This window comes from Myodes glareolus, chromosome 21 (assembly GCF_982192425.1).
Source record: "Myodes glareolus chromosome 21, mMyoGla1.1, whole genome shotgun sequence".
Classification (NCBI taxonomy): Eukaryota; Metazoa; Chordata; class Mammalia; order Rodentia; family Cricetidae; genus Myodes; species Myodes glareolus.
Window position 1 is genome coordinate 24,811,744 of NC_142046.1, and position 23,934 is coordinate 24,835,677.

At 36.5% G+C, this 23,934-nt stretch overlaps 1 protein-coding gene across 2 annotated transcripts in view; it reads right to left on the reverse strand.

Annotated features, from left to right (window-relative positions):
- Lrp1b (LDL receptor related protein 1B) overlaps window positions 1-23,934 on the reverse strand; it is a 1,858,137-nt gene that overhangs the window by 553,962 nt on the left and 1,280,241 nt on the right. For both annotated transcript variants that reach the window (XM_087899923.1, XM_087899922.1), the window contains exons 33-35: window positions 12,987-13,127; window positions 7,784-7,909; window positions 5,275-5,406 (exon numbers count right to left, since the gene is read on the reverse strand). In XM_087899923.1, the coding sequence (XP_087756049.1) occupies window positions 5,275-5,406; window positions 7,784-7,909; window positions 12,987-13,127 (399 nt within the window). The remainder of the gene's footprint in view (window positions 1-5,274; window positions 5,407-7,783; window positions 7,910-12,986; window positions 13,128-23,934) is intronic.

A 23,934-nucleotide genomic window follows, 5' to 3' on the forward strand; every position in this document is an offset into this window, starting at 1 on the left:
AGTGCTTCTCTTTTTCCAGTAACAAAATATTGCTTATGTAAATGTGGAAAGACTAAGAAGGTAGGTTGCATGTATATACGAAGCACTCACAGCATAAAGGCTGAGGTTATTTCCTTACATAGTCTCCTTTTTTGTTTTCTTAAACAGACATTCTTGGCTCTGAGAAAACTGGTCAAAAACGAGAAAGTCTTATAAAGTCACCCCCAACTATAGGCCTCTCCCATCAGAGAGTCATATTGGTCCATTTAATGAACTAGTCTTTGCCTATCCATAGTTATATTAGCATTATTCCGACACTGAACAGAGTATTGGTGGGACAAATATGGACAGTAGGTCTCTCCTATCCATGTGTTATGTATCATGCCCCCCAGTGCCAGTATGAGATGCTTAGTAGAATCACATCATATATGATAACCTGCCAAAGCAGAAAGCAGAGTTCTGAATAGAGGCAACTATAAAATGACCAGTGGTTCAGTGCTCAAGGTCCAAGATTGGTAAAAATAGGACATACGGGTATTTCCTCATGCTGTTCTGCCACATTACAACTTAAATGCATTACTTATTATATCTGGAATTTGTTATGCAGTTTTTTCACACCAGGGTTGACAATGGATGACCACAAAAGCAGGTTCTCTTTCATTTAAGTCCTCCCCTAGGCTGTTACTGTTTCAATAGTCCAGAATATGACTTTACACAAAGGCATTAAATTATTTCTCCCAGTGAGTGCCAGACAAGAATATCCAAACAATGGCCTGTATTCCTTATTTATCATAAGCAAGCTGTGAAGTTCTATATCTAGTAGATAATAATCAATATTTGTTGAATTAAATAGGATATCAGAAATTTGAACAAAAGAGATAAAATATTACAAAGAAGAGTACAGTACAGGCTTGGAAATTTTAAACAATTCTTCTTTCTCTGACTAGAGTGTCATTGTTTGATAATTATGAAAACCTTGTAAATACCTCCAAAAGGATGGGAGCTGAATAGATCACACTTTACTGAGGATTACTAAATGGGTGAAGGAAAAGATTTTGTTTGAAGTCTTTTCTCCTTACTAAAATATATCTTTTAAAGCATCAAATGCCATGCTCATTTCATCAGGAGGAACACCACCCAGCAGGCAAAGATTTTCTCTGCTCATTTTTCTTTTCCTCCGTGTGGAATGGGACCTTTCCAGTGAAGAGAGATAAAAAACTGCTTTCAACATTTTAAATCTAGCCACAGGGCCTTCGGTCTTCACTGGCTAGTCTCCAGAAGAGTTTCATCTGTTGGAAAACAGTTCTTTCATTGAAGAAAGCTTTATTCTTTTAGGACTAATGCCAGCACAAATTGGGTCTACAATCCTTATGAGAGTCACAGGTTCTTATCAACATATCCCTGCAAATTATGATCATGTAACAACATCCATGAGTTGCTCTAACTACCAAGCAATGTTCTTCTCCTTTATCAGTGACAAGAGCCATCTAAGAAGGGAAAGCAAGGGCCGTATCATTCCTGTAGTGATTCGAATGTTTATGTCACTTTTCTGAGTTTTTATTCCTATCAGCTCTATGCACTTCACCTTAGAGAAAAGGAACCTAGGAGAGTACACATTGATTTGACTAAATTGCACCACAACTGAGTAACATCAGCAAAGGAAACTGATCCTAAAATGTCCCGACAGATGTTACACTCTTTTTATTGTACATGGTACCTAACAGTTTTCACAATTCACCTATAACTTTCATTAACCTATTAATACACAGTGATTTTTGTCTGGCATCACTGTCCCAGAACTCCAATACAGAACATGCAGGATGGAAACGTGCATGACACTCAGTGTCTGAGTTCCGTGTTCCTTGTATCTATTGTCTGTAAAAAAATCTGTGGGAAATTAGAGGGAATGGTCATTAAGTTCCCGAGATGAGTGTCAGTAACGGATAAAGAACTAGACTAGCTGCAGGGAGAACACTGGGAAAACTTATAACTGGGTAAACATATAAAGAGAGCTTGGAGAAAATGGAGCTAGAGATTGACAAGCCAAACATTATTTGTTTTCTCTCTCTATGTGGAATAATCCAATTATTTTTATTTCTTCCATCCCGAAGCAAATTCTCTACACAACATTAAGAGCATACATATTGTCTTTAATGACATGATAAATCAAGCAATGGGACCCATTCTAACTGTAATATATCTTCAGATGCAGTGAGCTGAAGGAGACCGCACAGTACATGGGAGCACAGAAGTCTTGTGAAATTGTTGGAGCCCATAATACTCTCACCAACGCCATCATCTCATTAGTGTGTCTGGTAGTTGTCTAAGCACTGTATGCAAGTCTCAAGGCTGGCATTTCAGGATTGTGTGCAGATGGTGATGTTCCCAATCTGTAAGTATCTGCTTCAGAGATTGATAATGAAGTGGGTGTAATGTTTATCTTCATCAGAAAAATGATCCCCAATCAATTCCTGATGCCCCATGTTGTAAAGAAATGCCTACCATTCTATATAAATAGATTTCTAGAAACACACTATCAGGAAAGAAATAACAAATATTTTTATTCGTTTTATATGCCATAAATCATATGCTCTTTATTAAATGTGATTATAGCCTTTGAGCATCACGTGTATTGAATATTATGTCAAATGTGTGCATATACTGTCTAGATGTTTCTGCCTATTTCACAAATAAGGAAACTAAGACTAAAATAAACAAATAAATACTTTTCTGAAACCAAAGAGCTCATCAATGATTTGAGTGGACACTGAAATTCAAGTTCTTGTGTGCTAGACTAGGGATCTTCTCAATGTTGGTTGACTTATTTCTTCATTTTCCACCCCCTAGTTTCAAAGCAGGTGTTGCATTATTAACTTCTACTGACAGGAGAGATAATAGGTTATGCCTGAACACTGTGTATATGTGATAAGCCTAAATATTTTCTTATTTAGAAGAAGTGGGTCATATAAAATAATTTTTCTGGAACTCAACATTAAACATTTAGCTTCTTCTTCAAGTATATAGTGGTTAATGCAAAGACTCATTGTCTTAGAGTTTCTATTGTTGTGATGAGACACTATCACAACTCTTAAAAAGAAAACATTTAATTGGGGTGGCTTACAGTTTCAGAGATTTAGTCCATTATTATGATGGCAGGACATGGTAGCAGGCAGCCAGACATGGTCCTGGAGAGGTAGCTGAGAGTTCTATATGTTGATCCTCAGGCAAGAGAAGAAGTTGGTCCCACACTGGGCACAGCTTGAGCATAGGAGACCTCAAAGCCTGCCCCACAGTGGCACACTTCCTCCAGTAAGACAAAACTTACTCCAACAAGGCAACACCTCCTAATAGCGCACTCTCTTTGTAGGGGCCATTGCCTTTCAAAGCACCACCCTTGTAAGTGGTCAAAGTGACAAGTATTGTACCCACAAGTACTCAGCTGTGTCTGGATATCTATACTCACCTCTCCCTGTGAGGTTCAGGACTTCATTAAGGGTGGGTGGAGAGAATGTAAGAGCTGACAGCTGGGCTACAAAATTCAGGGTGCTGGACATGGCATGGCTATTGCTCATATCAACTCACAACAAAGGAGTTAACTGTACTACACAAAATCAGTCTAGATTCAAGCACAAACTGGGAAGGGACCCAAGAGATCTACTTTTTGCAGAGAAAGCATTAGAAGTTGATAGTTCCTAAGACAGGGAGGATCATTCTCCTTTAGGGATCTTGCAACTGTTAGATGCCCACATAACAATGGATGTTCACATATCAGGAATGTATGGGCAACACTAATTGGACTTGAGGGGCTACTAATGAGGGCAAAAATGGAGGATATAAAGTTGGGATGGAGATGCGGTTGGGAGTAGAAGAAAGGGTTAAAGGGAGATAATGGTGGACATAGTCTTTTAAAATAATTGTAAAGATGTATGAAACATTTAAAGACTAAATAAGTACTTTTAAAATTCTAGTTGACATAAAATAATAATTTTATCTAAAACTAATAATTTCTGCTGATGAAAAGGTACTTCAGTATGAATTAAGAATATTTTATTAACAACTATTGAGTTACTGAAATAAGTAGATGATTATTTCCTACAAAGAATAATACTTCATTATTAGGTTTAACCTTTTCCAGACATAAAACCACAAAGAGTGAACTTAACTGCTACAAATAATTAGTTTACTCTTGAAATTTCTTGTTATGACAGAATCAAAATATTAATACCTTTTTACTTTTAATATTACTGCTTCATGAAAATTAATCATATATTTTCAAAAATAATTAATGAGTCTTTCAAACAATGAAATATGAAATATAAGCTAATGTATTAGACCTTGTACTAAGTTAAAATGAATATGTATAAAATTCCAAGTTTTCTTAGTTTTTCACTCAATGAATCATATAATAAAATCGTAAAGAAAAGTCATGTGCATAAAAATCAAGGTATATTATACAATATAAAGTAATAAATCTTCTGTAAGTAATGAAGTGGTTTGATCAATAGTAAGTCAAAAATTGTAATATTCTTTTGGCAGAATTACCATAATGTTTAATAAAACATTTCTTTCTGGTATTCCCTTTTGCACAAGGCATTTTTAAAAGTATCAGAAGCTTGGAGGCTGTAGAAATGGCTCAGTGATTAATAATACTTGATTCTGTTGTAGAGAACCTGGGTTCAGTTTTCAGTGCCAGAATACCCACAGAAGTCCTGCATCTGTGGACATTTCCTGTGGGCAAGTACACACATACATTCAGACCTATACACATAAACCTAAAATAAGTGGACACATCTTTTAAAAATAAACAAATATAGGACATTTGTGTCTATATGATATCAAGGATTTGTTCAAAATAATTGATTTAAGAAAAATGGCGTTTGTACTGTGTGTAGATGGCAAACACCATTAATCTAAGCACTCATAGCATAGATGCAGGCATATTTCCCTGAGTTGGAAGCCTGGTCTACGTAGTGAGCTCCAGTCCAGCAATAATAATAATAATAATAATAATAATAATAATAATAATAATAATAATAATGAATAGTAAGTATACATAAAAAACAAAAATGTCATCTTTGAACAATTTTTAAAAGATCTCCCAATTTTTCAAACATTAAAAAATATTAGAGCAAGGGAGAAAAACAATGTTGTCTCTAGCAATCTATGTACTGATGAGCAAAGATGAAAATTTCACTTTCAACTTGACTTTCCAAGTACAGATTGAGAGTCATATTGCCATAGTGTTTTTTGAGTCAAGAGAGCATTATACATATATTATGATTGGAATTTACTTACCTGCATGGAAGTCTATCCCCACAGCAAAGGCAGTCCCTGATATAGGCATCAGAGCATCCATTTTGTCACTTGGTTCAAGAGGAATTCCCCGGATTCCTTCATGAACGGAGTACATAAGGAAGGATTCTATACCTAAGTGGAGGAAAGAAGATTCAAAATGAGTAGTTCACATAATAACCCTTTAATATAATTCCCAGGATAGTAACTGTTATTAGTGAATGTATTTCTTAGTTTCATGAAACTTCTCTAGCTGTTCAGTTCTCATGGCTGAAATGTAGATGAGCTGAGGCCCTGAAACTCTGCAATCTCTCAGAGGGTTCCGTAGATCACAGGTCACATCCCAGGAGTCACATGGGTGAAGCTGAAAGGTTCTCGGTCAGCAATGCCCTTGGAATGAGGAGATCACTGGCAGAGGTTCTGAAGTGGATCATTCCTACAATGTCTTTCCTCATGGACAAAAGGCATTCTGCCTTCTCAAAATAGAAGGATGTACTTGGTAGTGTAAAATAATGGCTTTTGAGTTACACGGCTATTTCATTGCTATTGTTGTAACAAATATTTATAGTTTTGAAGGTACACAGTTCATTTCTCAATTCCTTTAGATTCAAATGGACCAAGGAATAAGGTATTAAGTTTTACCCAGAATACATTTTTGAATTTCATAATTCAAAATTTCATAATTCTCCTAAAATAAACACATAGATATAAGCATACTGCCAGAGGTACACATGCTAATGCTTGTGAATTTTCCTAGATATTGAAAAATACATATTAATCTGTTATTAATATGTATATTAACAATATAAAATTTGTTTCAGTTTTATGATATATCAAACTGGGTGACAGGGATCAAACTCATCAATTAACAAGCAGGAAAGGAAGTTAGAAAGGTTCAAGATCCTTTAAACAATGTTTGACATAAAATAAGTGCCATTCATGTATTCTATTTTGAATGAAATTATTCATAATTCTTATGTATTTTCCTAAATCAAATCAAAACATCTTTTAAGGTAAAATTGAGTTCTTATCATTGGCTAGCCAATATGGTTAAAGAAATGAGCATTTTGTGAACTAACACACGTACAGACTATGAAATTAAAAGGGAATCTGTAATCCTTAGGGTGGCACACAGTTCCCTCCCAGAAAATGCCTTTGTCCTTCAAATATGGCTTCACTTCTTGGTGATGTTTTGTCTAAGCAATTGAAAACAATTAATATAGCTGAGTTTATCTTGTACAATCATCCCACCAAAGAAACCACAGCTCTTTCCCCCAACTTTGGCCATTCAAGGTGAATATAGAAGCTACTACATTGGTTGAAGATTTTATTTTTTTCCAATTGCCCAATATTATTTTCTGAAAGTGACAAAGTCTTTGCTGGCAAGACAGCTCAGCAGGTAAAAGTACTTGCAACCAAGGCTGAGGTCCTAACTTAGTTCTATCCCCTCGATCCATTTGGAAAACCCTTACCACACAAGTTGTCATCTGGCCTCTATACCCATGCTGTGACATGTGTTTCACCCCAATAAATAAATAAACAAACAAATGAATGAATGTAATAAAAATGAGGACGTCTTAGGAGAAAGAGCGATACTTCAAATATTTCCAACCCATTAATTGCCTTTTTATGTAGCTAAGTAGCAAACTCTTTTGTGGGGATAGCTTTTTCTCAAAGTACTTGTAATCTAGTCACCATTTAACTATATGCTCAGTTTATCTCCTTGATGAGAACTCAGCATGTTTACTAGTTTTGCCTGACTTTAAGGTAACAATGTAACCAAACTTACTAAGCCTTGGACACCACAGATATTCAGCAATTACAAGCTAAATTAAATGATCAGCTTTGTCTTAAAATTATACTCTTCTACATGTCTCTAATTCAGAATAACGTGTGTGTTTGTATGTGTGTTGTTGTTGATTTTGTTGTGACATTCATTTCTAGAAGAAGCAGTCAAACAGGTTTAAAGTAACTTTGAAGAGAAAAAATATTCACCATAAATAAATGTTAAAAGCAACATGTGTTTATAGATTGAAAGCATCAGTTTGTGTTTTGACTGGTGTTCTGGGTCAGCTGGGATTAGTAATGTAGCTTCTTGCCTTCTGAAACTCATAAAGATCTCTGTAAGAAAAAGCCCTCATTCCTTTCCTGTGCCATGTTTTCTGCACTGTTCAATAAGTGCAGAGCAAAGACCTTTGTTAAGAACATACAGATACACACACACACACACACACACACACACACACACACACAAACCAGACAGACACAGACTACAAATAGATAGAATACGGGAAGAGAGATGTGACTGGCAAACTCAAATTGGGGCTTGCTCCTATACTTAGAGGAAGAAGCTGTTAAGTCTATAACGAGGTACCCACACAACTATTGCCCTAATAACAAGATAATGTTGTGCTTTTCTAATTGGCAACTACCAGAGGCTTCCTAAAATCTGTGTGGCAAGTACAGACAGATTCAGTGAGCACGCCATAGTCAAATTCTTGTGAACATGTACCTTGGCATGACATGCGATTCTTCCGGAGGTAATATCCTACTGTACACATGCAAGTCCTGGTAGTTTCAGATGTAGGTAGGCAAAGCTGAGAGCACCCACCATTATTTAGGTGACAAGAATTGCTGCCTGTAGAGAAGGAAAACAAAACAAACATCAAAAAGAAATTAGTAAAGAACATAAGAGATTTATAAGATATAAAAAATTAAACAAATATGTATGTTTCTTGTTTCTAAATGTAGCTGGTTTGTATAGGACATGACGTCTGTCTTACAAATAACTTCAAATGACAGATTATGATTGAATCATGCCCTCCAAAAGAGTTAAACTGTATCATAGGTCACACAAAACAGTAGAAATTTGATTTCTCATGAAAACTGTCATTAACACTTTAATTTCTAGCCGTTGGGATTCTGTTTGTTGAAACAGGGCTCATTAGATAATGCTCAGCTGGTCTAGAATCCATGACCCTCTTATCTCAGCTTCTCAAGTGATGGCTTTTGGGCATGTGTCATCATGTCCTGCTGCTAGAGACCGTAAAATGTTGTAAGATCACACAAAAAGGCAGTATTTCCTTTCTGACTCAAATATAGCTTCACCTCTAAAAGGACAGGATTTATGCATGCGTACATGTTTTTTAAATTACTTTTAAAGCAAAGAAATTATTTTCTGCAGTCCAAAGAACCTAATTTCTTCAAAATATATTTAAAACACACCCAAAGAAATCATGCAATTAATTGGCATGTTAATTATTCCCATTCCTGTATGGTGACAAAAACATTTAATTATTAGTCAAGTAATCCCACATTGACATTCTATACAGATTTTCCATTGTATTAATTAAAAACCTGTAGCATAAAGTTAAGTAATTTACAGTCCACCCTGTAAATTCCTTCAAATTTTTACAATTTTATTGTTCTAGGTCAATGTGAATGGTATTTAATGGGGTAAAGCTTTGCTGCAAAGTTCAGTAAATCGGGTGACCATCACAAAGCATGTTGAGAGCAGTGTATCAGCTGGACTCCATGGGAGATTCAATATGCCAACTTGCTTCATTATTTTGCATTTTCTGAATTCGTAGGTTTAATTGCTCAACAGAATCGATCACTATCTCTGTCATTCTTGAGTGTGAAATATCCTTTATGTGGGAGATGGAACACATTCTCAGCTCATTCCTTTGTCCATAGCTCAACTATAATGAATCCCTTAGAAGTAACTTGAAGTTTTAAAAGAATTCCAAGTATCTCTTATATGAGCTAGGGAGGTCGCTCACTCCTCCCCCTTTTTCTCAAGGAGACTCAAAGGGAGAGACAGTTCAGATCTCTGATATTTTTAACAAGAAGACAACTACATTAACGACTGTGTCGACATCTTGACTGACCGTGCATGTGCTTGATTGTATGGAAAGCATGTGGATACACGTTAGCTTTATGCTAGTCCGCACGCAGGTGCTTATATGATGCTTGCTTCCACTAACACCAAAGGCTGAAGTCTGGGAAGAACTGGGAAAGTAGGATTTCAACACAAAGCTTAAAAGAACACCACATAAAGAGGAGAGCTGAGAGAGATGAAAAAGTACAGGAAAATAAGTCTAGGAATAGAACGAACACATGAAAGTAAGAGAATGCGAGAACTTTATAATATTAGGATAATTATGGGCAAAGTAGAAACAGAACAGCAGCTGCAGGTGGGTAAACAGAACAGCAGCTGGGCAGTGCAACTACAATGCAGGCAATATATTTTACACTTATTTGTTGATAAATATGAGCCATATATTTTAATATGTGTGTAAGATTACAACAAACATTACACAGAACCTCTGTGGAGACAAAATATAGAAAATAATAATGAAATTTGTTATACTTTAAGTATTTCCAATTTCATGTATAAAGATGCACAGGGGGGCAATTTCAGTGATTTTCAAGTTGCAAGTTGTAGTTTGGATTAGCGTTTTGTAGTGAGGTTGGTGTTCACAGTTCACACCCTAAATGACGAGTGGAGCTGGAAAGTCCACTTGCCTACAAGAACCTCAACTCTCCAGTGGTCGGTGTCAAAAAAGATGAATGAGGCAGTTAATTGTACTTTGAAATCTAAGGAGGTAGTAATGTTAGCACCTTAAAGAGCCTTAAATTGCTCATATTTCATTCTAATGAAGCTTTCAAGCTACCGACAGTGATTCTGTTAATGGCGTTGTCTTTCAAACAGATGCTTTTATCAGCATTTTCCAGTGAGAACGGTGCAGTTGTGTGTTACCACCGGGTCAGGCACTTTCACAGTGCATTTATCACCCAGTGGCATCTATAGAGTCAAAACTTCCAGATAAGGGGCATGAAGCTAAGAAGAGCAGAATTAAAAGTCATTTATAAACTCATCCCCCTGAAAACTTTATCAGAACCACTATCTACAAAATTGATGTGTCGTTTCATAAGAAGTATGTGTTGTTTATGTCTTAAAAGGCAAAAACCTTCTTGTCTCTGGGCACCTTGGTTGGAATTGCGTCTTGCTCTCTCCCTGTTTCTGTCTGTGCTGTACTTTCTAAGGCTGTGTTTAGATATATCTCAGATATATGTTCATTGCTTACTATGCAATAAAATTGATAGTGGTATTATCAATTTTACACTTTTGTACTAAATAAGCTTGTATTGAATAGACATAAAAATGTCTTACTACATTTTACTATCAGTATTAGATTACAAATAACGTAGTATTATCTACATGACTTGAATACCAATATTTATTTATTTATTTATTTACTTATTGATTTTCTGTGTGTAGATCAAACTCAAGCTGCTGTGGGAGAATTGTCTGTATTCTGTCAATCATGTTTTAAATAAACACTGATTGGCCAGGCAGGAAGTATAGGTGGGTCAACCGGACAGGAAGGAGAGGTGGCCATTAGGAGAATTCTAGGAAAGAGGAAGCCCATTCCTCCAAGTCCTGCCCAGATCACCAAAGAAGCAGGATGTGACCTACACCACTGAAAAAGGTACCAAGTCATGTGGCTAACATAGATGAGAATAATGGGTTAATATAAGCTACAAGAGCTAATAAGAAGTCTGAACTAATGGGCCAATCAATTTATACCTAATGTAGACTCTCTGTGTGATTTTCTCTGGAACTAAACAGCTGGGGAACTGGGCAGGGCAGAAACCCAAACAAGCAGGGCCCTCATACTACATCAAGCCCTCATATATGTTTTGCAAACATTCCACCATCAAGTACCCTCCATGCCTTTGTTGTTTGTTGAAATATTGAAACTGTTGTCTAACTACTAGTGAAAAAATTATTGTATCAAGTGTTTAAAAAATGCCCATATATCAGAAAACTGAACATACAAAAACACACAATCCAATCCATAAATTGACTAATAAAATTAACAGATATTGATGAAAATATTAAGTACAATTGACCAACAGTACTTAATGTATTGAATATCCTTAGTCATCGGGGAGAATAAAATGGCAATTACTAAGGAATCAAAATCATAGGCTGTTGGTATAATATAAATAAATTGAGGTATTATAGAAATCAGGATGGAAGTTCAATAGCAAAAATAAAAATAGAGCATATGACCCGGTCATGAAACTGTTGAGTACATTCCATACATGACTCTCACTTGACACACTGAAGACATACCTGTACTTATATGTTTATTGCAGCATTATTACAGTAACTATCTTATAAAAACATCCTATGTGTTTGTTAACAAATGATAGAACAAAATATACGCACAAACACATTGGCATTTTATTAAGACATAAAAGATGAAATGCTATTCCTTTTTGTCTTGTTTTGCCTTTGCAGAAAAATGATACACCTAGAGATGAGTACAGTATGGAAAGTAATCCAAAATCAGAAAGACTAATAACACACATGCTTTTCTTTACAGTTTCATACAATAAGACAGCAGAAATGAGATTAGGAGGAGGAAAAGGATAACAGGCAAGAGGAGAAAAAAATAATAGAATGTGGTGGTGAGTATGTTTAAAACACATGATATAGTTGAATAAAAATATTCAAAGAAAATTACTTAAATATCCTGGAAGGAATGTAGATTTGCATGCACAGGTCATCTATGAGTTGATGTCTTCTCAACAATAAGAGAAACTTAATCATTATAACATTAATTTTAAATAATCCTTTATACTATTCCAAGAAAAGATATACTCCCTTGACCCCAGCAAGGAGTCGAGACCAAAATTTCAGTCTTTGAAATGGATGGCAGGTACCACTCTAGTTTTTATTATGTCTACTGCTGTTCTGGCAGCTTGAATGGGTATCACCAGCAAACCCAGCCTTCATGAATGCTGTATACTTCTGAAACAAGAGGCCCCTCGGTTCCCTCTCTTGCCTCCTTTTCTCCTACTTGGTCTACATATTCCAAATTACTTGTATTAAATCCCCCTTTTTAATGTCAAAATAGAGTTTTGAAATTTACTTTGAAAAGAAATGTATGTGAAGGAAAGGATTTTCAAGGCAGAAACCAAAATAGGAAACAGTGTCTTTAAGGAAGCAGCATATGTATGTGGAGAAGGATTTAAGGAAGGGGAAGAAGGATTTTAGGAAGTATTATGTGGAGACAGCTTTAAACAAGTGGGAGGCTTATGTGGAGACTGGCTTTTATTTTCAGAAGAGGATTACGCTAATGTCATGCATCTGTAGCAAAGACTAAGAAAGGACCAGCAAGTGCTCAGCTGCACTGGCCCAGATCTCTAATTCACCTCCCATCTGAGTCCTGTGACAAGTCCACCTATGTAAACCATCTTCTAGCTTTCACTCCATTTCATTCTCCACCACATGGACAAGTGAAAAGAAAATGGGAATGTGCAAGGCCAAACAAAACCGTGCTTTAAGATGTGAGATTCTTATGTCAACGTGGTACATTTGAAGACCTCTGGAAACATTACATAGTATAAAAATTTTCATTTAATGTTTTTGTATATCTGCAATTTTTAGTCAAGTACTAGATCAAACTGTCAATTAAGTGAAAAATTGAATATCTTACAGAAGAATTTCCAATGTTTTAAAAATCACTATGCCTCTTATGTGAAAGACATTTTTCTTCAATATCAGGTAATGTTTCCTACCCCAAACTTGTAACTAAAGTCTAGAAAAAGAGCCCACAGATTATTTGTTTGAGAAAGCGATGTGAAAGTGAGAAGACCTTACTTGAGCAGTATCATGCATTCATCATAGAGGGACATACCTTGTTGTACTTCTTTGTCATAGATTTTCATGTGCACAACCCCAGAAGTCTTATTTCGTAGGACAGTGAGGTTTCTTCCATCTCTCTTGTTGCAAGTTCCGAGTTGAGCTAAGTTTTGATCTGCCCACCAGAGTTTCTTGTCTATATAGAAGAAAGATGTTTTTCTTTCAGAGGAGAATAGAATCAACTTACTAATATAAAAGTTAATGAAAAGATACTTTTTGATTTATTTTGTTTTGTTTCAAGTCATTTCTAAGCAAATCGTGAAATCATTTCTACTCTTTAAAAATGCAAAGCATGGTGAGAGTATGTTGCTCATGTCTTCTCCCTCCTCCCCCAGTAAAGCAAGATTTTCTTCTTTTTCTTTTCTTTAATTGAAAATAGTTAATGGATTTTTTCTCATAATATGTATCGATTACATTAGTTTCTCCACCCTTTATATCCCTCCCTGTTCCTTTCCAATTCCCCTCACATCTACAACCATTCTCTTTCTGTCTCTCATTATAAACAAATAGGCTTCTATGGAATAATAATAAAATAAACTACAATAAAATAAAACAAAAACTATCATATCAGAAATGGAAAAAACAAACAAATAGAGAAAGCAAAAGAGGAGGCATAGGACACTAAGACCCACTCATAGGCACACTCAGGAATCCCATAAGAACACTAAACTGGTAGCCAAAATAATTATGTAAAGAATATGTAGGATATATATATATATATATGTTTGTTTGTGTTATATATATTTAAATAATAAAATAAAAATAATCAGAATTTTTTAAACAAAAAAAAAGAAAGAAAAGGTAAAGTCCTAGAAGGACATTGTGAGACAAAGATGCTATTGTGTTTGTTGCTCTTGGCCATCTACTGCTGGTCATAGGATCTGCCCTTGAAAGCAGATTGTTTCCCCAGTGAGACTTCCATAGAGAAAACTAACTTTTCATTTGCAAGTGCGGAAGCAGTCATCAAATGACATTTATTTTTTTTCTTAAGGAATAAATATTTAAGCTAGGGGTGTAGCTCACTTGGTAGAAAGATTGCCTGATATAATCACAGAATTGAGGTAGTAGGATCATGTCGTTCTCAGCTACAAAGACAGGTTGGGATACATGATATCCTACATTTAAAGGAACACCAAATGAATATTCTTATAAGCTGCATAATATGCAAATATATAAAGATATAAATAGAACTATTTTTCCAGTTAGTATGGTGTCATGGTTGGAATAAGACTGGTCCCCATGGGCTCATAGATTTGAACACTGGTCCTCAGGGAGTAGCACTATTAGGAGACATGACTTTAGTGGAGTGGGTGTGGACTTGTGTGTCACTAGGGATAGGTTTGGGAGGGTTCAAATGCTCGAGCCAGGCCCAATGCTCTCTCTTCTTGTTTCCTGCTGACAGTTGTAGAACTCTCAGCTTCTTCTCTAGCGCCATGTGTGCCTGGGTACTTCCATGATTCCCACCATGATGACAATGGACTAAACTTCTCAACTGTAAATCAGTCACAATTAAATGTTTTTCTTTATAAGAATTGTCATGGCCATGGTATCTCTTCACAGTAATAAAACATTGACTAAGACAGAAATTAGTACCATTCTTAGGGTATTGTTGTGACATGCCTGATCATGCTTATTCTAGGCGATGGGGGGATTTTGGATTAGGAAAGCAATTGTACATTTTAGATGGGGTTTAATGGACAATACTAGTAGAAGCATAAATACAGTGGTGCTGAGATTAACATAGATTAGGATGATCTAACTCAAGAGGTTTTAGAGGAGATTATTAGTATTCCCTTAAAGATTGTTCTTGTAATATTTTGATGAACAATGTGGCTGCTTTTGGCCCTTGTCCAAGAAGTCTATCTGAAACTAAACTGAAAAGTTTTGCATTGCTGTTGCTGGCAGCATAGAATTAAAAACAACCTAGTATTGACAGTGTCATATGATTATTAGTGTGAGTCTTACGTAGATCTACAGTGGAAAAGAGCAAGCATGACAAAAGGAAATATAAAATGTATAATTTGAGGAGAAAAGGAACACCAGAACATGTAATGGAGCTAAGTCCAGTGCTCAGGGAGATTATAAAATTTAAAGAAAAGCCTGATCCTAATTGGAGTAAAGGGAGTGGTGACCCTACCCAGCTAAACTTCCAACTCCTGAAAAAGGATGAAAGAAAATTTTAGGCCAGGTATGGTGGTGTACACCTTTAATCCTAGCACTGGGGAGGCAGGGGCAGGCAGATATCTGCCTTTGAGGTCAGCCTGGTCTAAAGAGCAAATCCCAGGATAGCCAAGTTTAGACAGTGAAAGAAACAAAAGGAGAAAGTTATTGAATATGTACTTGAATGAGGGGACCATATTCCAGCCCCACAAGACAGAAGAGCTGAGCAACTTTGGCAACACGATTCTGGTTTTAGACTCAATATAAGAAAGGATTGTGGAATCTCCCTCCATGGTTAAGGAAAGTTGCTGAGAATAGGAACGTGCCGGGTGTCCCAGTTTGGAGGCCCAGAGGGGTCATTGTGTGAAGTTATGAAATTGAAGCCTGAATACTGTTAAAGACCCTAAAATGTTAAAGATACCAGAATTTGTGGGATTCCTGCCAAGGAGAGCTGCTAACAGGTAATAGAACCAGCCAAATACAAACAAGTGTGCAATAGTCAACAAAGCTGAAAGGAATTGGAGATCTGAAGGTCTGCTTCGACAACAGACATGAAGTTGCAGACTTTAGCGTTTGGCCTGCGCTGAGTATTCAGCCTTGCTTTGGTCCAGTATTTCCTCGCTATGTTCTTTTTATTTCCAATGGAACAGCCACGCATATCCTTTGCCATTGTGTGTTGAATGTATGTGATCCAGTTTTTATTTTAATTTACAAAGGATTACAATTAAGAGATTACTAAGAGTCTCCAAAGAGACTTTGAACTTTGGACTTTTAAATGGGGTATTGAGAATAATGGGGGTATAGATTATGAATGGGGATTTCTCAAGTTGAACTGGATGCATATTTTTCATTATGATTTGATATCTTAGCAACTGAAACCGTAACACACACACACATCTTCCTGTGTGCTACCATGCTTCCCAAAATGACAATCCTAGACTAAACCTTTGAAACAGTAAGACAGTCACAATTAAATGTATTCCTTTATAAGATTTGCTGTGGTTATGGTGTCTCTAGAAAACAATAGAATATGACATATGGAATACATATTTTATTACTTGCATACCTAAACATGAACATAATCCAAAATCATAGCTAATGAGCAACTAAGAGATATCGTTCCAGTTTTCTGTTTCCTAATAGTGTGGACATTTCTAAGAGCTGGGTTTTCTCACTGGATTCTGTACAACTATAGTGACCTCTTTTATTTTTTGAACAGTTTATGATTTTCTACAAATTTTTGTTATTTAAATATTTAGGGAGCTATTCTTAACAATTTAAATTCTATAAGAAAATGAAAATTTATACAGAAAAACCTCATTACCAAAACATTAATTAGTAAAAGGAAGATAATAGAGTCTCCCTGATGTTATTAATCTCCCCCCTTTATAAAGTGATTCAGCTTTTAAATCATTGTACCAAGAAATAAGCAAATGTACATATAAGCAAATCTTAAATAGTACATAATCTTGAAATTGTCATCAATATTTAGTCAGTCTTTAAAGAAAACATGATGTCTGTGAGTGTAATGCAGAGAATTATATGTATATTATAATATAAATATGTATATTTATGTATAAATAAACGGATTTTCCAACGCGAAAATATAGTTGATGAAAGTGTTAAGATACAGTTATAAAAAAATTGGAAACTATTTTTGTCATAAAGTTTATGTAACTAAAACTGGTTTCAAAACTAACAGACAATATAATAAATACAACCAGTCTTTTGGTTTTATTGGCTCATACCAATATTCCAAACATTTAAGAGGCTAAGTCAGTGTCCCACCTCACCCCCATCATAATATATATAGTATTACTATTGAATGAGATCAGGAAACATAAGAGGAAACTGCTTTTTTTCTTAACCACTAGAACGTAGCCCATCTGGGGCTGTTGTTTACCCAGTATCATTATGCCCTAGTAGAAAACTTGCACATAATAAATTATTGACAACAATCGTAAACACACAGTTATTTCTATGATTACCCAAACAGCAGAGAAGGCCCTGTTGCACACATGTCTTGTGTATGTATGGAGAAGTGAAGGGGAGTGACTTTTAAGAGAAGTCCAATCATTACTGAGAGTGATTAAATCACTGATGAACTGATACAGGGATGAACATTTGGGTAAGAATTTGAACCTAAGGAACCAAAATTCTCCAGCTATAGCCAGATCATCCATATCCCTGAAGGACTGTGAAGATCTGGACAATTGCATCCCCGCAGTAGCCTGCATGAAACTAAGAGCAGACAAATCATGGGGAATGTTTATTTTCCTTCAAACCTATGATCCCAAAGTAAGGTAGCTCAGCAGTGCAAACCTGGGCTCTGTCCCCATGGCCCTGTGGAAGAAGAAATCCAAATCCTAAAAATCATCCTCTGATCTCTGCTCTGGAAGATCCCTTTACACTGTGTGAGGATTACTATGGTTGGTTTAATAAAAAGCTAAATAGCCAAGAAGTATATACATGACTTCTGGAGAGAGAGAGAGCTCTGGGAAGGAGAAAGCAGAGTCATCAGTCAGCCAGATGTTGAGGAAGCATAACAGACAGTACAGAGTAAAGGTAACCAAGCCATGTAAAAGAATGTAGATTTTAAAATATGGGTTAGTTTGAGAGATGAACTAGTTACAAACAAGCCTAAGCTATCAACCGAAGTTCTGTAATTAAGAAGTCTCTGTGTCAAGAGTTGGGGGCTGGCAGTTCAAGAACAAGCCTGTTACAGACCTACACACACAATCACATACACACACACACACCTCACATTAAAGGAAAAAAATAAAATATGCATGTTTCCTAAGTCATTCCTAACTCTTTCATAATCATCTGCAAAGGATCCTACCACTGCTTCAAATTCGAAATTCTCTTTTTATTTTAACCCGAGTTTACCCTTTCTGAGTTTGACTTTTCTAATTCTCCAGTCTGATTACCCAACAATAACCATTCATTTACTTAGTTAAGTGATTCTGGCCATCAACGGTGCGGAAAAGGTAGATAAAGTGAAGCAGCATGCAGTAGAGAAAAGGGGCACAGCCCCAACATTTGCTTCTCCACATTTATGAGCACATACTTTAGATAGATTGTTCTTTGGAGAAGTATTTGGTTTTATTGCGTGCTGAGGCTGCCACCTACCCCATTTCCAGCTTCAGACGGGACTGCAAGCCTCTCCATGTATTTGCTCTCTCTGTTTTACCCACACTAGTTTTATCTGTAGAAAGCGATGAAATCTCTTGAGCCTGAGGAACCAACCCATTTTGAACTTCTTTCTACTTTTTACACAGCTCTGTATTGTTTTAAACTGAATATGACATAGAGATTCCCTAAACAACTGTAAAATTAATGAGAAACAAATCTCTTTAACAAATATTTCCATTAGAAACATAACCTGGAAAAGAGTTCAACAAATCCAGCCCTTCTACTCTCTAAATAGCTTTTTGCTTTTTTTTTAATTTGTATTTTTATTTCTTAAATTAATTTATTTATTTTCATATCATCTGTGCTTGCCTAACAGGAGGGCTAGAAAAGGTACTGAGTAGGAAATGGGTGGGAATCTAGATCAGGGCTTCTAACAGTCCATCCTGACCTGTCGTCATCTGGAATTGTCTGAGAACATAGTGTTAGTTCCATCTCAGAACTGAAGCTCTGGTAGATACAAGGTTAAACATATGTCTACCACAGTGAAACACTTCCAGACTTATCTCCTGTGCTGATGCTGTGGCTTCAGTGACTTTATCTGAAACAACAGCCGTGGAACTTGAGGAAATAATGCTGGCTTCTCTCTTAGAAACAGTCACTGCATAGTTGTGGCCTATGGCATGACATTAAGAATATTTAAAATCTCTTATTATGCTGTGTGTAGCTAAGGTTAAGATTCATGACTTTCCTGCCAACTAAGAAGCACTCAATCTTTAATGTATTCATTTAAGGAAGGGAGCAACCAGAATACCTTGGGATATTAAGAGGTTTTGCATTTGGGAGAAAAACTATCTAGCTCAGTGCTTTCAAGAAAGAGCTGATTGAAAAACTCGTTGTATACAAAATTCTTTTAAGTGTGGCTGTTGTAGATGATTGTAAACAGTTTTTAGCTTTCAGAAATATAGGGAAATAGCCAAGAAGTACTACATACGTAAACATAAATCACAGCTATATGTCGTGAGCTTATTACCAGATTGAAATACCACAAGCAGGCTGATTTTATAAAGATAGAAGCTTATCTTGTTCAGAGTCTTAGATTCCACATAACACCGAGGTAGTTTTCTGCTGAGGACAACCCCTGGTGTGTCATATCCTGTCAAATACAATAAGATTATACACAGAAGCAAGAAGAATATAGCTCAAGGCAGGAACCAGAGAGACAGAGGCAGGGCTTCTTTCTCTTATCACCATTTTGTTCAGATAACTCGAGTCTCAGGAGAACTATCTTATAATGCCTGTTCTGTCCCCAGTGACCAAAGACCTTCCAGCAGTTTCATTTATTACATGTGTCAGAGCATCTTCTAATACTGACAACTTAAGGACCAATCCCCTCAACTCGGAAACTCTTTGAAGACATCAAAACCCGGGGAAAAATAAAAATATTCAGAGAACAAACAAGCGGTATGAAACAGGAAGTAAAGCAGAACAAAATGAAATTATTTTTCTGGGATATATTAATTATAAACTGAACAAAAATATAGTCTTCTGGAAAGGAGTTAATTTCGAAAGAAAATATGTAACAGTTTGGCAGACTACAGAAGCCTTTACAAAAGAGAACGAGACTATTATTTATAATTATGCCAGTGCCATTGTATTTTTATGCTGTACCAATTGTGACTCGGGACCGCCCCTCCACCTGGACAGGCAGAGGCAGCTGTGTCTGCACAGAGCAGCCAACAGCCTTCTAACCTCACTGTGAGGGATGGGCTTGCTGTGACTCATCTGAAGGGCTAAATCTGTGTTTCTGATGGCAGTGAGGAGACTAGAGGTTTCTTTTCCTCACCTTTTCCAAGTTTTAGTTCCTAGTTGAAAGGGATAATCTGAAGAACAGTGAGGGAGGAGAGATGGCAGAGCAGGGCTCAGTATTTGTTTTGAAGCTGTTGTGACCCTAAACCGACTGAGATGGCTCTAAAGTCTTTGCAATGCTTAGTTCTAGTGAGCAGCTTGCCTCAGTGAGAGCGCTGAGGGCTGAGTGTGAGGTTACACGGAGGCAAACTTGAAAATGGTGGGTCATTTCATTGTTTAGGTTGATGACCTGACTGTGTTGTCATCATTTGTGAGATGGTGAAGGGAGAATTACCCTGAGAGAGAGTGTGACCCATTGATAGAAACAAGTCAGCTCTGATGTGTTGTAAGTAGGACAGAATACTTGTCAAGGTATTTAGTAATAAAAAGAAGCAACGTTATTTAGTGAAGACTGATGATCCTGAAGTTCACATAAGGAAAAGAAAGTAGCAGAGGAGGAGGGGAGGAACGGAAACAAGATAGCTCTGGTAACGAAGTAGACAATTTAACCTTTTTAATTACATATATTTAATAGATATGAATTTTCTACTACAGTTGTACAAATTAGATTATCAACTATGTGTTCATGTCCTTCCACTTCCTACCACCCAATTATCTACCTATATAGAGTAGGTAGGCTTTACCCTTTTCAAAAGAGCAGTCTCCAAGTGTGTCTGGTAAGTGTTGCACATGGTTTCAGCGTGTCCTTCAGAACATCATTTGTTAAAATTTAGCCCCAAATGTGAAATATTAAAAGAGTAGAAACTTACTTTGATTATAGAATTTAGAAGTAGGGCTTGGGAGGGATGATGAAGTTTAGATAGGCCCCACATAGGCAAATTCTGGTAGGTTTTTCCGTAGACGTGACACCAGGAGATACACATACATTGTTGTCTTTCAGAAATACAATGATGGTCACTGCTTTGAACATTTTCCACCAATATCATCCCCAGATGTGGTCACTTACTCTTAGATTCCAGATATGGAATCACAATTAACTCTCATTAAAAAAAAAATCTAAGGTAACTTTGTTATGGCCACATAAAAGGAATAATCTCATCACCATAACATTTGTAATTGCTTCATTCATTACCATATCTACCTCTAAAGCATGGAAAGACATTTCCAAACTCAGTTCAGACATACCTCTATTTGAGTATTTTCTAGACCACAGAACGTTAGAACAAGTCCACTGGTCTGCTGTGAGATTAATTCTATGACAGCATTCATATTAATATAGCACTGTTTCAGTCTATTTCCTTGCTTAAAACAAAAGATTCTTTTGGGGAAAAAGTTGCATCTCGCTCTCTTTTCTCTTTTCCTGCACTGAGTCTATCAATGCCAGAACCTGAGTGGGTTCGTGGATGCCAAGAGTACGTGACAGAATCCACCTGGGTGCCTCCCAGCCTAGAGTGATGCTTCCTGTAGGAATGACTCTCCTCGTGTCTGCTTTGGGCATCAGTGTCCCTGCATCATAGGTTAATAGAGAGATTATTTACAAGTCACTTGATTGGCATGGACAATAAGTGTTAGCTATATTGAATGAAACAAAACAACAAAAAGTAATCTAGAACATATGTTACTGTATTGTTCTTATTCCATTATATAATCAGTATTGACATGGTTTTGCACACCTGTAAAGGTGGCATTCAAGGCTGGACTGGAGGTGAGGTAAGAGAATAATGAATTCAGTCCTAGCCTTGTCTCAAATACAAAGCAAACAAAAGACAAAGAAACAGGCAAATGGAGCATGGATGGGTGCGCACACATTTCTTGTGGCTACATATGGAGGGAGCTTTAGTCTTCTCAGTTAGTATAAATTTGGAAGTCACCACCCTAAGTCACTGTAGAAAGTCACTTTGAAAGAAGAAATTGAAGGTGCCCTATATAAAATGTCTTCCAGCTTTACGAAGGTGCAGAATGATCTACATTCAGCAGTCTCTGCCCTAAATATTTTGAATGCTAATCTGCTCCCAGGAGGTCACGGGAGGGAAGGCACTCTTCCTGGCACCTCACAGCTGGTGATGAGAGTGAGATTGCAGTCAGCCATATGATCCCCGGGGGAAGTCACCCAGGCTCCACAGCTGCAGGGCTCATGGGGCACTGTGTTCTGGAAGTCAGCCTATCACATTCATCATTTATTTAGGTTCATTCGCACATCTGTGCAGTGGGGAGCTTGCTGTAAGCCCACCATACCAAACGAATCATCCCTGTTTTGGTGGCTGAAGATCAACAGATAGATATATAGAGTTGTTTGCCCTTACCACTTCTGCTTCCAAACAGAAAAGGTTTCCTTGCAAAATTGTTATAAATTCCCCTTGTGAAATATCCCTCTCTCCCACACTCACAGAAGAGAATGACTTATACCCAGGAGCCGGTGCTGAAATGTGCGCACACAAGCAAGCTTTCCTTAAATCCCTTAGTTACTCCCACATATTTCCAAGTCATTTCCTCATTATTAAGTCTTTTGAAATCCCAGACTCTGTTCCTTTGTTAAAACGTTGTATAAGTCAAATTCTAACCACCTCACTGAGCTTCCTTTCTTATTTGTGAATCCCATGGGTATAATGTGTTTTTCAGTTGTCTTTTCTTCTGTTCACCCACTGGTTTAATTCACAGGCCACTAGGCACTGAATCTAAGAAGGTACAAGGAAGCTTTTTCTCCCATTTCTGTAATTTCTGCTCATGAATTTTTTGAAATTATTTTTGTTTTGTAGTCATATTTTATTTATTTTCATTTTGCAGCATTGCAATCAAGGTTTCACGCATAATGGACATGTGCTCTATGCATTTCCATGTAGATATTTCCTCATTATTGGAGGCATCCATAAGGAAACATTGCATTTGTGACAAGCAAATTTCTTATATGATAATGCCCAGTGAATTGGGAAACATATAAGTCTTTTGTTTGTTTGTTTTGTTTTCTATGAAGAACCACCCTGCCTCTATCTTAGACATAAAAGTGATCTTTTTATTTAAAAATAAGTGGGTTTATTCTTGTTTATGATTAAACCTGTTTCTCAAGAGTTGGTCTATGCTCTAGTTGTAACCTTATCTATCTACAAATGGTTCTGTACTGCCTGTTGCAGGAATGGCAATCACGTCTCTGCTTTAAAATACTATTTATAACCTTCTGCTACCCGACCTTTTTTGAAAGGGTTGTTATGACTATGTTGTTATGACTACCTGTTTTTATAGTAGCCACTCGGAAACCATGTCTTTGTTTCCGGGGTCCTTAGTTTTAACTTGTTATGCTATGTTCTACTCTTATAACCCCACCTAATTTACCAGTCAAATGCCCCATTTGGGAAACCCTTTCCATGAACTTCTTTATAAAAACCTTGTTTTCTTCGCCTTCAATGTTGACCTCTTTCAAATGCTCAGTAAGAATCACAGTTGCCTTTAGCCCACCCCAAAAGGAAATAAAAAATGGGTAGATACAAGCAATTAGGTAAAATACTAGCACACAGGGGATTATTAAATAAACATTAAAATAATGTCATGCAACAATTTATGAACCTAAAAGCAATGCTTATAAAAAAAGTGAAATCACTTTGTAAATTTATTTTTAAATGTCTCACATTTAAATTTTTCCACAAAGGTTTAAATGGCCAACTAACAATTCTGATCTAATTATTGATTTATTTAGAGACATTGGTTCATGTAGGTCAGGCCGCCCTAAAATTGGTAGTGTGCATGGTAAAGGATGGTCTAACACTAATGATGTTCCTGCCTCTCTTATTCTAAAAGACATGTCTTTAAATACTAATATGTTTTTCATCTTATTTTTTCCTTATAATTTT